Source organism: Tamandua tetradactyla, chromosome 5, assembly GCF_023851605.1.
Source record: "Tamandua tetradactyla isolate mTamTet1 chromosome 5, mTamTet1.pri, whole genome shotgun sequence".
Lineage (NCBI taxonomy): Eukaryota > Metazoa > Chordata > Mammalia > Pilosa > Myrmecophagidae > Tamandua > Tamandua tetradactyla.
This window is the reverse complement of record NC_135331.1, coordinates 93,808,724-93,824,471: the sequence shown is the minus strand read 5'-3', so window position 1 is coordinate 93,824,471 and position 15,748 is coordinate 93,808,724. Positions and strand designations below refer to the sequence as shown.

General features: G+C 46.6%; 1 protein-coding gene across 1 annotated transcript; it reads right to left on the bottom strand.

Moving 5' to 3' along the window:
- Positions 1-33: 33 nt before the first annotated feature.
- LOC143684567 (uncharacterized) lies at positions 34-15,683 on the bottom strand. The gene is made up of 6 exons (XM_077161642.1): positions 14,453-15,683; positions 10,269-10,803; positions 5,393-5,614; positions 3,093-3,202; positions 2,778-2,866; positions 34-1,218 (listed from the first exon to the last, which is right to left on the bottom strand). Exons 2-6 carry the CDS (start codon positions 10,743-10,745, stop codon positions 590-592), a joined length of 1,527 nt encoding a protein of 508 aa, XP_077017757.1. The 5' UTR covers positions 10,746-10,803; positions 14,453-15,683; the 3' UTR covers positions 34-589.
- Between the last annotated feature and the right edge of the window lie 65 nt (positions 15,684-15,748).

The following is a 15,748-nucleotide window of genomic DNA, read 5'->3' as shown; positions in this document are numbered from 1 at the left end:
ATTGTGGGGGAGGAGAAGAAATGCATACTTCAGTTTCTTTTCTCTCCATTTAATTCATGTAAAATTAGATTTAGCACTTTAATTTTTAAAATAGTATAACTCTATGGTTCCATTTTAATAAAAGTATTTCTGACTTGCCTCCTAGCTAGAAATATCCTAAAGATGTCTGGGTGGAAGCTTTCAGAAAATCACTCAAACTGTCTGAAATTCTTTATAGTAAGAACATAATATTTTCATGAAAACAATAGTCATCATTCTAAAAAATTAAGATTGATGAAATATCTGTCTTGAACATGGTGTCTAGGGGCTTGTCAGTTTGATTTATTTAAAAAGACTAAAGGATATAGGTAGGTCATGTTGGAGGAATGTGCAGTAATAAACTGGAATTCAAACTGAGCAAAAAATGACATGTTGAAGTTCAAAAATATTATCATGGAATAGGAATTACAACTTCTAATTAAAAACAGCTTAGTCGTTTCAGGGCAGGACCTGTCCAGAAGCTGTGGCTTCTCTCTTAGAGCAAGACAATCCAGGGTGGGCATGAGGTCAGGGTTCCCCCACCAGGCCTTGCCTTTGAGTGGAAGCCCCTTCAGAAGTTTCCAGCCAACATGAGGGGAGGAAGGAGCAGCAGTCCCAGGAAAGTGCTCCAGACATGACCAGGGGCCAAATTTGGCCTTAATTTGCTTGGCTTTGCCTTGCTTGGCTTTACCTTGCTTGGCTTTACCTTGCTTGGCTTTAACTTGTCAGGCTTTACAATGTTGGGTTTTACCATGGTCGTCTTTACTGTGGTTGTCTTTTCCGTGGTCGTACTTTCCGTGGTCGTACTTTCCGTGGTCGTCTTCTTTGTGGTTGTCGTTACCATGGTCGTCGTTACTGTGGTTGGCTTTACCGTGGTCGTCGTTACTGTGGTTGGCTTTACCGTGGTCGTCGTTACTGTGGTTGGCTTTACCGTGGTCGTCGTTACTGTGGTTGGCTTTACCGTGGTCGTCGTTACTGTGGTTGGCTTTACCGTGGTCGTCGTTACTGTGGTTGGCTTTACCGTGGTCGTCGTTACTGTGGTTGGCTTTACCGTGGTCGTCGTTACTGTGGTTGGCTTTACCGTGGTCGTCGTTACTGTAGTAGCCTTTTCCTTGCTGGACTGGATGTCTGCTTCGATGTCTGGTTCGATGACTGGCTTGATTCCTAAATCAATGCCTGGCTCTTCAGGGATCGGTTCATCTGCGGCAAAGAACAAGCTTTGTCTCAGCCTGGAGACAATTATTCCTGACTGCCCATCTTCCCCAACAGCCATGCAAGGTGGTGGCCCAGCAGCCAGGGAGGAGGCGTCTACTCAGAAGGTACATGCTCCCACCATGCCCACACCATCCATGCTGGGGACAGGATGCTGACATTCTGAAGCCAGGTGGGTGAGGAAGGTGCATGCCACAGGCCTTACTTGGCAAGGATGACTGTAGGGTCAGGGTGTGCCCACCTGGGGCATTAATAGTGACAGAGGTGTTGGGGGATCTGGGCAGGGACCTGGAGGTGGTGTGCCCCATGTGGACCTGTGTGGCCTTTAGTTCATTTGGCTCATCCTGGGGCTGGAAAAACTGAGGCTAAGACCTCACCAGAAGGAGGCAATTTGTAGGTGTCCCTGGTCTGTGCCTTCTCCTGGGCATGGGGTAAGGGTTCCTGAATTCCTGTCAGGAACATCTCAGGTTGCAAAAATCTCTCTGGGTTCAACAGAGAGTGCTTTTGTCCTGCTGGCTACTTTGCTAATTTAGGTGTGTGTGTGTGTGTGTGTGTGTGTGTGTGTGTGTGTGTGTGTGTATTGATTTGGGGATGTTAACTGGTCCTTGATTGAAGGAGAGCAGGCTATGAATTGCCAAAAGGAAGGTATTTCAGTTGTTAAGAAAGATAGGGCCTTGGATGGGGGATCTTTCCTAGGTAAGGAAGATGGGGCCTCAATTTCTAAGATAAACAGAGTCTTAGTTGCCAGAGAGGCAGGGATCTCAGTTACCAAAAAGGAGGGCACCTCAGTTACTAGGAAAGAAGGGGCACCCTTTTTCCTAGCCCCTGAGGCTTCAGTTGCCAAAGAGGATGAGGCATCAGTTACCAAGGAAGGCAAATCCTGAACCTCTTCCGGGCCTCTGATGGGTTCTGATGAGACAGACAAGGCCCACCATTAGTGCTGGAAGTGGGACCTCACATCCCTCACCCCACTGCAGCGACCAGTGTCCCACCAGGACATGCAAACACACAGTCCCTCTAGCAAATATGGCCCTCACTGATGATAAGGACCATTTCATGTTATTGACATGGTTGCACCTCCCAGCCACCATCCTGGTCCAAACCTTCCTCTCCCTGAGCTTGCAGTTTCCTCTTCAGAAGACTTCTCCCATTACATTCCTGTTCTTAACACACTCAACACATCACTGGCCCTGCCATACCCCCACTCCCACCTGCAACCCCATACCTTCTGAGCCTGCCCACCAACCTGGTTCCACTCTTCCCTCCAGCCTGGTCCTTTCTAGCTCGCAGCCAAACCCTGTGCTTAGGAGCATGGGACTCATTCTATACCCTTTCCTTGGAGAGTCGAAATCTCAGTTTGAATGACAGAGTGTGAAAGTGGCTGTGCAAGGAGGGCAAAAGGGCTTGGGAGCTGGGGTGGGGTTGCTGAGGACCCTTCTCTGCCTATATACGACTCGGGATATCCGCAAGTTTCAGCAGACTCCAGCAGGCATCCCTGACCTTGGCCCACCACTGCCCCCTAACCCCTGCTCCGCACCCCAACTCACCACAGAGGTTGCTCTCACAGCTATCGATAGAGGGGCATAGGGAACACGATGGCCCTTCTTGATAGGGTCTCTTCCCTTTCTTGTTTCCCCTGCAGGAAGACAGGAGGGCGCTGGGGGAGAGTCCCTGACCCACCCTGCCCCCCTTTCATCCAAACACAGACCTAGTCCGAAGGCGACCCAGAGTCCAAGCAGCAGACATCTGCCATCATAGCCCCCATAGTTCCCCAGAGGCTTAGGTCGGGGATTGTCCCCCTTTAGCTTCCTTAAACTCTGCCCACCTGTCACCTCCCACCTCCAGGGCTCCATGGTACTTACGCAGCTAGGTAGTTGCAGACCAGCAAATACACTTTGTCCTCATTTTTGACTTGCAGTTTCTCACAGTAGTGCATGCCACAGCCAATCTTGTTACTCTGTGCCCAGACCATCTAAAGGGGAGCAAATCCCATATGTTGGATTGGCCTGGTGGGACAGGTCCTACCTGGTGTCTCCCTTCCCAGTCTTCCTGGATGAGGAGAGGGGACGCCTTATAGCCTGCAAGATTTAGGTTCCTGAGGACACAGCTTCAGGACAAAACTCCCAATGGGTGTAGTTTGTCCTGAGCAGTCTACTGTCCCTAGGCAACCACATATCACTCCATCTTGGAACCTTCCCTCAATTCAGATGTGACATTCCCTCATAAATTTTATTTGTGGATACTTCTTAGAGGCCCCTGCATTTTTAAAAAGGATATATTTAAAGGAATTAATCTAATATGGCAGAATTGGCTGTCTAAAGGATAGACCTCGGCAACAAGAAAAGTCTAAGTAAGGGATTACAGAAACCATTGAGGAAATTCAAGCCCCCCACCCCTTGCCCCAGTCACAAGTGAGCAGAGGCTTGCTCTGCTTGTTTCTAGGTGTGGGTCTTCCTGCAGCCAGAAAAATTCTTAATTATAAACTTTAAAGTCAAACCAACCTTTTTGTGCTGCCATGAGCTGAGACTAGCAGCCTCTTCTTCTTATTTTTAGATCCTGTCTACCCAGGAGCTACTCAAACTAGGCAGGTTTTTGCTGTGAGATCTAGTTCTAGCTGTTACTTCTGCAGGCTCCTCCAGGATTGGGGTTTTTCTGCTGAAACTGGCTGTGTGCACCCCCCTCACGTACCACCACTGAGCATCTCCCAGCCAGAAATGACCCTAGAGTATATGTGCACTCAGGGTCAGGGAAAGCTGGGGTGGGGGTGGAGCAGACACACTCCTGCTGGGCACTGATAGTGCTCCCTGGAGGAAGATGCATGTGTGTATGGAGGTGGGGAAAGGTGAGCTGGGTTCAAAGGAAAGGGGGCAGGGGATGCTGCTGGGCCCTCACAACTTTCTGATTTACGTGGATTCCTTCCCTAAAGAAGGATTTCCTTCCCTAAAGAGTAAGACTAAGAATACTACCCAAAAGGGGCCATGGAAAATGGAATTGGTGGAGATGAGTGGGAAGATGGTGGTTTCATTCTTTTCCTTTCAGACTTTTGTTACGTAATATTTTGTACAAAATGGTTTTTTGGGGGGGGTGCATGGTCCAGGAATCGAACCCAGTATCTCCCGCAAGAAAGGCGGGCATTCTAACCACTGAACTACCCGTGTACCCACAAAAAAATACTTGTTAAAGAAAAAAAAAATTAGAAAAAAAAAGAATTCAATAACACTGTTAATCTTCCTACACACACACACACGTATCTTATCTAAATACCCAAATATTCAGAATGCATTGAGATTCCAGAAAAAGTCACTGTGAGAGGCAGTAAATGCTATCAGAAGGCTCCCTGGAACCTTCACTCAGTGACTATCTTATTTTATAAACAGTTTTAAAAAGCAAACACAACAGGGGGTGCAAGGGTAGTTCAGCGGTAGAATTTTCACCTGCTATGCAGGAGACTTGGGTTTGATTCTCGGCCCATGTACTTCCCAAAAAGCAAAGAAGAAAGAAAACAAACAAAAAATTCAAAAAATGGTGCTGCAATAATGGGATACTTACATGGAAGAAGAATGAAATGTGACCCCAACCATGCAGTGTAAGAAAAAAAAAAAAGCAAGCACAACAATGCAGGTTTCAAAGCGATGGGTCTTTTTGCTTTATCAGTCCCTGCAGATTAGAAGTAGCAAATCAGGCACCATGAGAAATGACAACACAGTGACAGTGAGAGAAGAAGGAAGTTGGGGGCATTTGGCGCAGGATCACATAGCCCTGTAGCTATGCGATTGCTTAGGCTGGGAGGGGTAGGACAGAGGACTGCTTAGAGCCCGGTGCAGTATTGCCTACTCCAGTAACTGCCGTCCATGCAACTGGAGCTGTGACATCTAACTTCTGACTCTTCAGTAACAGGAGACTTAGAAGGAGGGCAAAGACTGTGGTTTTTTAAAGAGTAAAATGAAAATTATTTGGGCAGTTTGAGAAGCAGAATCCTAGAGACCTAGACAATACGTTAGTTAGTGGCTGTTAAAGAATGAGTTTTATAAAGGATTTAAGGGGACGTAGAGGGCTGACTTGCCTTCCTGAATTGAGGATGCTCCCGGGACCCCCAGATGAGACCCTGCTCAGCTCTCCCTCGGGGCACACTGGCCCAGGCCCCGCCCAGCCTCCAGCGCACCTGTGTGTAGTGATGGCACGTCCTCTTTGGCTTGCAGGTGTTGGTGGTGAAGTTGTAGAAATAACGCTCGTGGTGCCACTCCCACGTGGGCCTCGGCAAATTCATCTCCAAACCAGGCAAAGAATATAGGCTCTCGCCACGCTCCCCACGATTCGGGTTGGGGGCCCACTTGCAATTTTGTGCATAGGCCTCAGCGAATTTGGCCAGATCCTCATCCCAGTACTGTGGGGCAGGGGAGGGAAGTGAGGTAGAGGCCAGAGAGTGGTGGGAGAAGAAGGTGAGGATGCCCACAGATTCTGTGGGGACCAGAGCAGGAGTTTGGAAGTATGGTAGGCATATCTGGAGGCAGGGGAATCCCCTCATCTCCATGACTCTTGCCTGTGACCTGGAACTGGTGGGCTTCTATGGGGAGGTGGGTGGATGCCACTGCAGGCTCATGAAATTAGCCAAACTTGGAACCATTCATCAGCTGGGTGGTTTCACATGTTTGTGTAAACTTTTTGGACTCTCAAAGGATGTTAGGAAGATTAAATGAGATGATGTTTGTGTCTGTAATTAATATTGTTCATTGTAAAAAGTAAGCAAGGATGTCCTGGTTACCTCTCAGGGCTGCCCGAACCTGCTCTGAGATAAAAGATATTCAAAATCTTTTGAACATCTTTTAGAGGCCGGATAGTTTATTCAGCTGGTTCCTTCCTACACTCCATAAGTCTGACCTGGAGGGCCAGCACTCTTCTCTTCCCTCTCAACTCCCACTCTCCCCGTGGGACAGCCAGGCCTCCATGCTTTTACCAGCTTCTAGACTTCCCTCCCAAGTGCCATTTTCAAGTGCTCTCACTATTATCAACTGACAACACCTGCTCTCAAGAAAAGTGTCTCTGTGTGTTCACTGAGCATATTATTATCATTATTATTTACATGGGCAGGCACTGGGAATCGAATGTGGGTTTCTGGCATGGCAGGCAAGAATTCTACAGCTGAGCCACTGTTGCCTGAGCATATTATTTTGGGGGGCCTGGAAATCCAAAGAGCTGTCAAATCCTAAAAGCGATGCTCTCCAGTGCAGACTTCAGGTGAGATGTTGAGGGGTGCCGGGGATTTTAGGTTAAAGCTCTTCTGAGGTTCTGTTCCCATTTGGGAGAACAAGCCAAAGTGTGGGTGGAAAGCAGAGATTACTAACAAGTCATTTGACCTAAGGACTGGAGAAGGAGGCCTAGATCCTACTAAACTTTGTCCTTGGCTTCTTCTAGAAAATAATGGCCTGGCAGAAACTCCTGCTCTACTATCTGGGGGCCCAATCAACTGCAGAATCTGATATTACCTAATAAGCCAAGAGTTTGGGTGACCCAGAGGAGAGTGAGCATTTGGCCACATCCATTCTTGGGGAGGAGGAGTCAGGGGTGGGAGCACTAGCTGGCACCTGCCCCACAGACCTTAAGTCAGTCCCTTTCCTTTTCTGGGCATTTTTGTTCCAAATCACCAGCCTCTAAGGTTCTCTCAAACTCTGCCTGTAGTGGGAAAGGTGTAGCCTGCGGCAGTCCAGTACCAGGGTGATCGGGTTGTTTGGGATGTCCTGTGGGGCTCCAGGCTAGACTGAAGCTCCTTCAGGGGAGGACAGTGATGTATCCCCACTGTCTAACTCAGAGTTGGCACATAATAGGGGCTCCACAGATTTTTGTCAATATTGATGACTGAAACGGGCCCTTGCTTAAAGCATCAGCCCTCTAGAGCTGAGTTGTATTTTCCATTCTGAAAATTAGGGAGTCATCTAATGGGGTCTCAAGACTTTTCAGTTTTCCAAACCCCCTTGGAGTTGCAAGAATTGCTGCAGCCATTCACAATGGCCACATGGTCACCATCTGAAAGCTAGTTCTTTGTTCATTCATTCATTCAAAAGTCCTACATTCATTCAACAGTCCTAGGCACTGTGCCAGCCCTAGGGTAGCAGCAAGGATCAAGAGGTCCAAGTTCACATTGTCATAAACAGTTAATTGGGCCACCATGTGGTAAATAAATCAACAGATATGTAGCGGGTACTGGGGGGAACCAAATAGCGCTTGGTGGTGGGAAAGAGACATTAAGCTGAGTCTTCAAAGATGAGGTATTAGACAGTTGGAGGGGGAAAGGCACCCTGAGCAGAAGGCACAACATGAACAAAGGAATGGAGAATAGAACCAACATTTTGTTGGGGAGAAAGACAACCTAGTTAGATTACTGAGGGATAAAGGTGAATAGAAGAGAAAGCCAGAGAGGGGTCAAAGCACATGGAGTCTTCTCAGGTAGCAGCTAGAGCTTTATCCTAAGACAGTGGAGAGCTAGTGGGAGCCACTGAAGGGTTTTGAGCAGAATCAGGCCCAAATCTTAGATTAGCCATTCTGGCAGCAGGGGCCACAGACTGGAGGAACAGGTAGAGACTGTCCAGGAGTCCCTGGGAAGAGAAATGAAAGACTGAACCATGGTCATGTCAAAGAGAAGGAGGATAGAGTAGGTTCAAAGAAAATAGAACCTTCTTAGTGGTAAAGTGGTGATGATTGCATATGAAGGCTGAAGGAAAGGGAAATTCAGTGATAACTCCCACCTGCCCCACCCTGGATCCATTCCCTTTTGTTAATTAAACATTTACTGGGCACTTAACTATGTGCCAGGCACTGATCTGAATGCTTTTCACATATTTGCTCATTGAATCTTTATAACAACCTCACAAGGCAGTTGTTCTATTATCATTATTCCCATTTTATAGATGAGGAAATTGAGGCACAGAGAGGCTAAGTAACTTAGTCAAAGTCACACTGCAAATAAATAGTAAAACGAAGATTTGAACCCAGACCATCTGGCTCCAGAGCCTCTACCCTTAATCACTACTAAGGCCCAGCTCAAGTCCTGCCCCAAATTCACCCTGACTGTGGTGTTCCAGCTCAGTCTTACCTTTACCTCTCCTCTGATCACTTCCCATCTGGCAGCAGCCCTGGCCTGCAGGAGACCCTCATTGTCTGAACTGAATCCAAAGTATTGCCTCATCTGTGAGGTCCATTTCTGCCTGCAGGCAGGCTTTGACCCAGCTCTCAGCCAACATGACTGGAAGACATCATACAGATGGGGAAGCTGAGACCCAGTAAGGAGTCCTAGGCTTCGCTGGCTGCTGTTGGCAGAGCATATACCAGAATCCAGGGTTCCTGAGTTGTTGCATATAATTCCTGGTTACCAAGGACAGCTGGGGCTGTGAAAGGTGATACTGTGTTCTTTTTCACTGTTATCCTTGTCTAATCCTGGAGGCAGGGATTGCCAGCCCTGTGTTATAGATCGGGACATGGAGCCTCCTGAAGATCCTGGGCCTCACCCAGAGTCGCTTAGTTAGATTGACAGACCAGAGGTTAGCACTTGGGTTTTGGTCCTAAGGCTCAATGCTCTGTTATCTAGTGAGACATTGAAATTGGGCACCAGGCAAGGGGAACTGGATGCTGCCCACCATTTTTCCCAGCCACAGGACAGTGGCTAGGGGAATGGACTAGTCCAGCCCTCAGGGAGGGGAGGAAGGGACGAACATCAATCCTGGACACAAGCATCCCTGAATCTGATAATATTTTACCAGTGCATTTGAAGCCACCCCCACCTTCAAATACCTCTCCCACCCAGACAGAGGTGGCCTCTGCTCCAAATCTGCGTACTTTACCATGTGTGCATGGGTTTCTTATCAGTATATTGAGAGTGCTTTTCGCATTTTTAAAGATTTCCTGTAAATATACCCTATTGTGTGTATATTTTGAGACTGTATATTTTCTCCATTTAGTATTATATCTGTGATAGGCAATTCATGTTGATACACATGTAGCTCTAATTAAGACTCCCATTTTACAGGTGAGAAGTGAGGGTCAGCAAGGTTAAGGAACTTGCCCAAGATTACAGTTCTTGTAGAAATGCAAGACAGCATATGGATTGTGAGATTCAGAGACCTCTCAGCTTCTGGTTCCTGTTCTCACCTCACCTTCTTATTACCTCTCTCCTACCTAAGGCTCTGGACCCATCCTATTGCCGTGCTTTCTCTTCTCATCTCCTTGGAGAGCATCTGAAAGACTGTTTCTGCCAAGGCATTAAAAACTTGGAGTTTCCCCCCCAGGGGAACATGCATTTTAGGAAGTGCTGGGAAATAGGGTGGGTCATTAGAAGGGGATACTAGGGCTTCTAGACCACCTCTACTATTTGCATAAATCCAGGCAAGTCCCCCTGAGCCTCAGTTTCCTCATCTGCACAATGGGGCTGTATTTGTGGGTAAATGTCAGGAACTGTCTGGTACTGTGCAGAGGAATGACTTTCTTAAAGCTTTAGCATAGGTGGAGAGGAGGGATTGGTAGGGTGTTGCCCTTCACCCCCATGACAGTTTGAAACTGTTCTGTACCCCAGTAAAGCCATGTTCTTTAACCCTAATTCAGTATTGTAGGGTGGGACTTTTGATTAGGTGGTTTCCATGGAGATGCATCTCTACCCATTCAAACTGGGTCACTTACTAGAGTCTTTAAGAGCCAACCATTTTGGAAAACACTTCAGAACCCACACAGAGACCTTTTGAGATACAGGAAGAAAATGCCTCCGATGAAGCTGTTTGAAAGGAGAAGACAGGAGAGAAAGCTCGTAGATGACACCATGTGCCTTCCCAGTTGACAGAGAAACCCCAAATGTCATCAGCCGTTTTTTGTCAAGGGCTCTTTCTCTGGATGCCTTAGTTTGGACATTTCTGTGGCCTTAGAACTATAAACTTGTAACTTATTAAATGCCTTTTATAAAATGCAACATATTTTTGGTATATTACATTTCCAGTAGCATTACCAACGAAAACACCCCCCTTCAGCCTCGACATGCAACTATATACAGCTGTACTCACCATTTTTTGCATATTGGCGGCAGTCGGGGTTACCCGTGAACGGTAGAAGTTGTGCATGTCGACCAACACTAGTTTCTGCTCATATCTGAGGGCATCTGTGGGGCCTGTGGTGGCCACCAGCAGCAGCAATATCAGTAGAAGAAGACTTCGGAAGCTGTGCATGGTGGCTAGCCCCCTCTGCTTCTCCTGTTCAGGGGCCTGGCAGTTGGATTTAAAGTCCTTCCCACACAAGCACCACCCAGGCTGGGCCAGGAAGGGAGGGGCTGTGCCTGGAGACCCAACCTGGCTCAGACAATGTCCTGGGGAGGGCTGGTGCCTTGGGTCCTGACCAGAGTTGAGTCCACTCCTGGCATTCATCTCCTCACAGAGTCTTTGGCAAAGCCTCCTTTCTCTCGGTGATGGGGGCTCAGGAGAAGAGCTGTGTGATTTCCACAGTCCCTCCTTTGTCATGGACAGGTCCTTGAGAGGCAGAATCATAGGCCATAGCCTTGGCAGAACAACAACTGGTTGCTCGCAGTTCACACTTAACTGTGTGCTGAGGACAAATAAAAGGAAAGAAACCACACGGGCCTTACCCATGGAGCACCGGGCCAAGATGAGGAGGCTTTGGGTGGCTTGTAGAGGGAAGGAAAAAGGCAAGATATGTTTGCTAATAAGTTGGGCCCAACCTAAGTGTAATCCTGGCTCTGTCCTTAGGTAGCTGTGTTTTTATCTATTTTCTCAACTGTGAATAATTGACACTAATAGTACTTATCTCATAGGGCTGTACAGAGGATTAAAGGAGATATACGTAAAGTATCCAGGACTACCTAGCACAAGTGCTAATAACAGCAATCAACCACTACTACCCATGTGCATGCTCTTGGCTGGCTCCTGACCCAATGGTGAGGCAGCGCTCCTGCTTATGGTGGAGGGGCTGAGGTGTTTCCCACTCTAGCTGTATTCTGGAGTAGACCTTTTCACTATGAACAAAAATTTCAGCTTCTGTGTGCCCTCTGTGAATGCTTGTGCATGGTTGGTGCCTGGGCATGTACCAAGACAATGAATGGCCTTCATGAGGTATGAAGCTGAAAACCTTGAGTTTGGTACACTTGAGCTCGTCACTGAAGATGGCACTCTCAGTGAACCTAGAAAAAAAAATCCACCCACCAGCTTTGGAAGATGGCAAGTAGACTTGTCCCTGTTAGGTCTCTGGGTGAAAACAAAAGAAAAACAAAAACAACTTGGGAAATCTTAAGTCGGTCCAGAGTGGAGTGAGTTGGGTGGTGGTGGAGAGAATCTTGGCAGAGAGAAAGGTAAAATCCTGTCTGGAAGGAGCTTTCATGATTCAGGCTACTTGGCCCACCCATGAGAAAAAGGCTCCTGGCTTCAGTTCACAATCAAAAGTTACAAAATATATTAAAAAAACTGAAATCGATGCAAATGTACTAAGAAATGATGATCATACATCTATGTGATGATACTAAGAATTACTGAGTGCATTTGTAGAATGGAATGATTTCTAAATGTTGTGTTAATTTCTTTTCTTTTTTTTGATTAATAAAAAAAAAAAAACTGGGCTATTATGTGAAACATACAATACACACCATAAATTGGAGGACTTCTGGCCCTAAAACTAGACAGAATAGACAATCTCTAAAAGAGTTTCAAATAATTATGTTGAAAATGAATAAGAAAATAATTAAATAATTGGGTATCTGAAAAGGGGAGAAGAAAGACTTAGGACACAGAGCACAATAAGATGTGGGAGCGGATAGAGGAGTGAAGGGAAATGAGTCAGTGGACAGAGGAGAGGCTACTGTGGAAAAATGGGAAAGAGGAGAGAAAACAGATTAGACATACAGCACAGACTACTAAACAGTTGTCATAGGGTGTTCAGCTGGTGAAGTTGTAAGATGGATCTCTTTCCTTTGTGGACAGGAGACCTCAGAGTTTGCCTACCAACTTGAGTTTGAGAGAGAAATGAGACATAGAAGGAAACGGAGATCTTCCTGGGAATGAACACACTTTAAACCTGGCCTGGCTGGCCTCAGGAGTGGAAGCACATGGTTCTCAGATGGATCCTGGGCAGGACTAGGCACGGGCACAATAGATTGTCCTAGTGTGGTCATCTCTGTGTTCTCTGCCTCTAATCATGCCCCTCTCCTGCAAGGAAAAAGAGCTTTGTAGGCTCAGCCAAATGGGCAGCATTCATTCAACAAAGATTTACAGTTTCTCCATTGTGCCAGATGCTGTACTAGGTGGAAACGACATACTGGGTCTCCATAGTCATGGAGCAGCTGGTTCAGTTGCATGAGACCCACCAGGAAACACATACATTATGAAAAAGAGTGTGCGATTTACCAGTTGGGTGGCCATGGGCAAGTTATTCCCCTGCTCTCTGCCTCAGCTTCCTTCTCTGTAAATTAGGCCTAGAACTTGCTTCAGAGGATGACTGTGAACATTATAGTAGTTAGTAGACAGATAGGGCTTGAAATAATACCTAGCACATAGTAAGTGATCACTGTGTTAGCCAGAATTAATCCATTTATTCCTATTAGGAAGTTTTGCAGGGCTTCGAGTTGAAAGAAGGGGAAGAACTACAGCCCTTGGCCTCACGTTACTCCTGGGGAGGAACAGTCTGGTTGGGGGACCGAAGTTAGAATGCAAGGATGCACACACCCCCTCTGAGGGGCAGAAGTGCTGGCGTGGGCAGTGCCAGGGATGTGAATAGGTGAGGTACTATGGGTTAAATTGCATCCACCAAAAACATATGTTCAAGACCTAACCACATTCTCTTGAATGTGATGCCACTTGAAAATAGGATCTTTGATGATGTTATTATCTAACATGAGGCTAAATGGGATCATAATGGCCCCTAATAAGGAGAGGAAGTTTGGACAAAGAAAAGAGAGAAGAGAGCCCTATGACAGAGGGCAGAGACTGAGTGATGCCACAAGTCAAACAATACCCTGACTGCCGGCAAGCCGCCACCATCTTCCTAGAGACTTCAGAGGGAGCACAGCTGTGCCAACACCTTGATTTTGGACGTCTAGCCTCCAGAACTGTGAGAAAATGAATGTCTGTTGTCTTCAGCCACTTGGTCTGCGGTACTGTGTTACGGCAGCCCTAGGAAACTAAGACAGGAGGCCTCCTGGCAGGGCAGAGAGGGAGGAGCCTGGCTTGTCTGAGAGGGAGGATGAGATGGGAAGGAAGACTGGGAGGCTGCTCAGAGTCAGCCTGCACGTTCTAGGACGAAGTACAGGCGCTGACAGCAGAATGCCACCAAAAGCAACGCTCCGCGTGTGTGCATTCCTATGTGCATCCCAGAGCCATTTCCACTTGGCTGATCTATCTCATTTACTCCTCATGACAAGCCTCTGAGATGAGTCTCACTATCACTCCACACAAGGTAACTGAGGATCAGAGAGTTACAGTGATTTCCCCCATGTCGCCCAGCTGGTAGTGGCAGAGCTGGCCGGGCAGCAAACACCATTTATTTAAGAAGCACTTATCTGGTGCTTACTTTGGGGCAGACACCTTTCCAAGCAATTTCTGTGCATCAACTTACTAAACACTTCAATGAGACAAGAAACTGAGGCCCAGGCAGGTTAAGAAAATTGCCTGTGATCACACAGCTAGTAAGTTTCAGAGACAGGATTCAAACCCAGGCCTCCCTGCTCCAGAAGAAGCCCTCTCTTGACCCACCCCCAGAGGCCTGTTTGGGGAGGACAGCTGCCTGCACAAGGAAGGGTGCCTGGTGGCTGGTCCTGGAACCCACACTAGACAGACCAGTGGCAGAGGCTAGCAGCGAGGGATTGGTGCTCCTAGACAGAGGCAGTTGGACAGGTAAGATGGAACCAGAGAAAAGGCCAAGGCAGATACAGGCCTTCAGGTCTGCCCTGGGCCAGCCCCCATCCCATCCCCACCTTCTCTAAACCCACCATAGCCTTCTTCCCAGTTCCCACCTCTCCCCACATTGCTCAAATTTACTGACCCAAGTTGTTTTCCCTCGTTGTCCCAGCTTACAGAACCCAGTCCAGACAGGGGAATACAGTCTGTAACTGGGTGGTGGCAGGGGAGGGTTCTGGATAGGGGGAGGGGGCCAGAGCTGTGCTGTAATTTACTCAGGCAATTCCCAGGTTTAGACAATAAATAGATTTTCGGTCTTTTGGGGATCTTACAGACAACTCTGAATCACTCACTTTTGAGACAAGGTTTTTTTTCTTGTATGTTGACTATTCTTTGGTAAGTTCTGATTCTCACCATTGTAGCTCGGATTGCTCTTTTGGCCACATTCTGTGTTCTCACGGAAACCAAAGGTCACTAGGCACAGAATTCAAACCACACTAGCAGCTGGGCTTCCCCAGTCGGGGTCACTTGCTGGTATAACAATAGTGGCATCTTTAAGGAATTTGCTTTAGTTCCACCTCAGTGAACTCCATACCAAGGGTTGCAGAATACAATTTTTAATTTAAATTTAAAATTTAAAGGAAGGCAAATGCCTCATATGGCATCAGAGAACAATGCCCAAGGTTTACAGATGGAAGCCAGTCTATGCAAATGCTGAAAGCAGGCAATTCTGAGTCAGGTTAGTCACAGAGATGAAAACGGCAGTCCTCCACTCCTCACACCCATTCAGTTTATGTGTCTTCCCCTACCATGATCTGACTATTGCCTGGGAACTGCTTCCTGGTTGTTCAGACCTTCTGTCTTTCTCAGGTAGCAGTGCCTACCCTGCCTGCTTTACTTTGCCCCTCTCTCCTCCTGAATCAATGTATCCCCTCTCATCTGGTTTAAATGTAAAACAAAGGCTAAACAGCTGTGAGAATCACAGTTTCAGAGCAGAAGGAATTGCATAAACTTTGATAATATCAAAACAGGTATAATTCATAGAAATTGGGAAATAGAAAAAAAGATGAGGTAGGAGAAAGAGTGAGCTATTTCTCATCTTCAGGGCCTTGAATCGTGCCTTTTAAAAAGGACTTGTAATTTAAAAACCTCTAATTTTTAGTCTTTCTCATAATCTCAATTTCAGAGAGATCAGAACTAACTTTTTTTGTGGGGGGGGGGGAAGAAATGTGTATTTCAGTTTGTTTTTCCTCTATTAAATTTACCTAAAATCAGATTAAGTTTTTATTTTTAAAATAGCATAATTCTATGGTCCCATTTAAATAAAAGTATTTCTACCTTGCCTTCTAGCTAGAAATATCCTAGAGGTGTCTTGGCAGAAGTTTTCAGAAAATCACTCAAATGGTCTTCAATTCTTTATAGTAAGAACCTAACATTTTTTGGGGGGTAGGGTTGGGAGTGCATGGTCTGGCAACTGAACCCAGTCTCCCGCATGGAAGGCAAGCATTCTACCACTGAGCCACCCATGCACCCAGAACATAACATTTTTACTAAAATAACAGTCATCATTCTAAAAAATTAAGATTGATGAAATATCTGATTCCAACATGGTGTCTAGGGGCTTGTCAGTTTGATTTATTTAAAAAGAC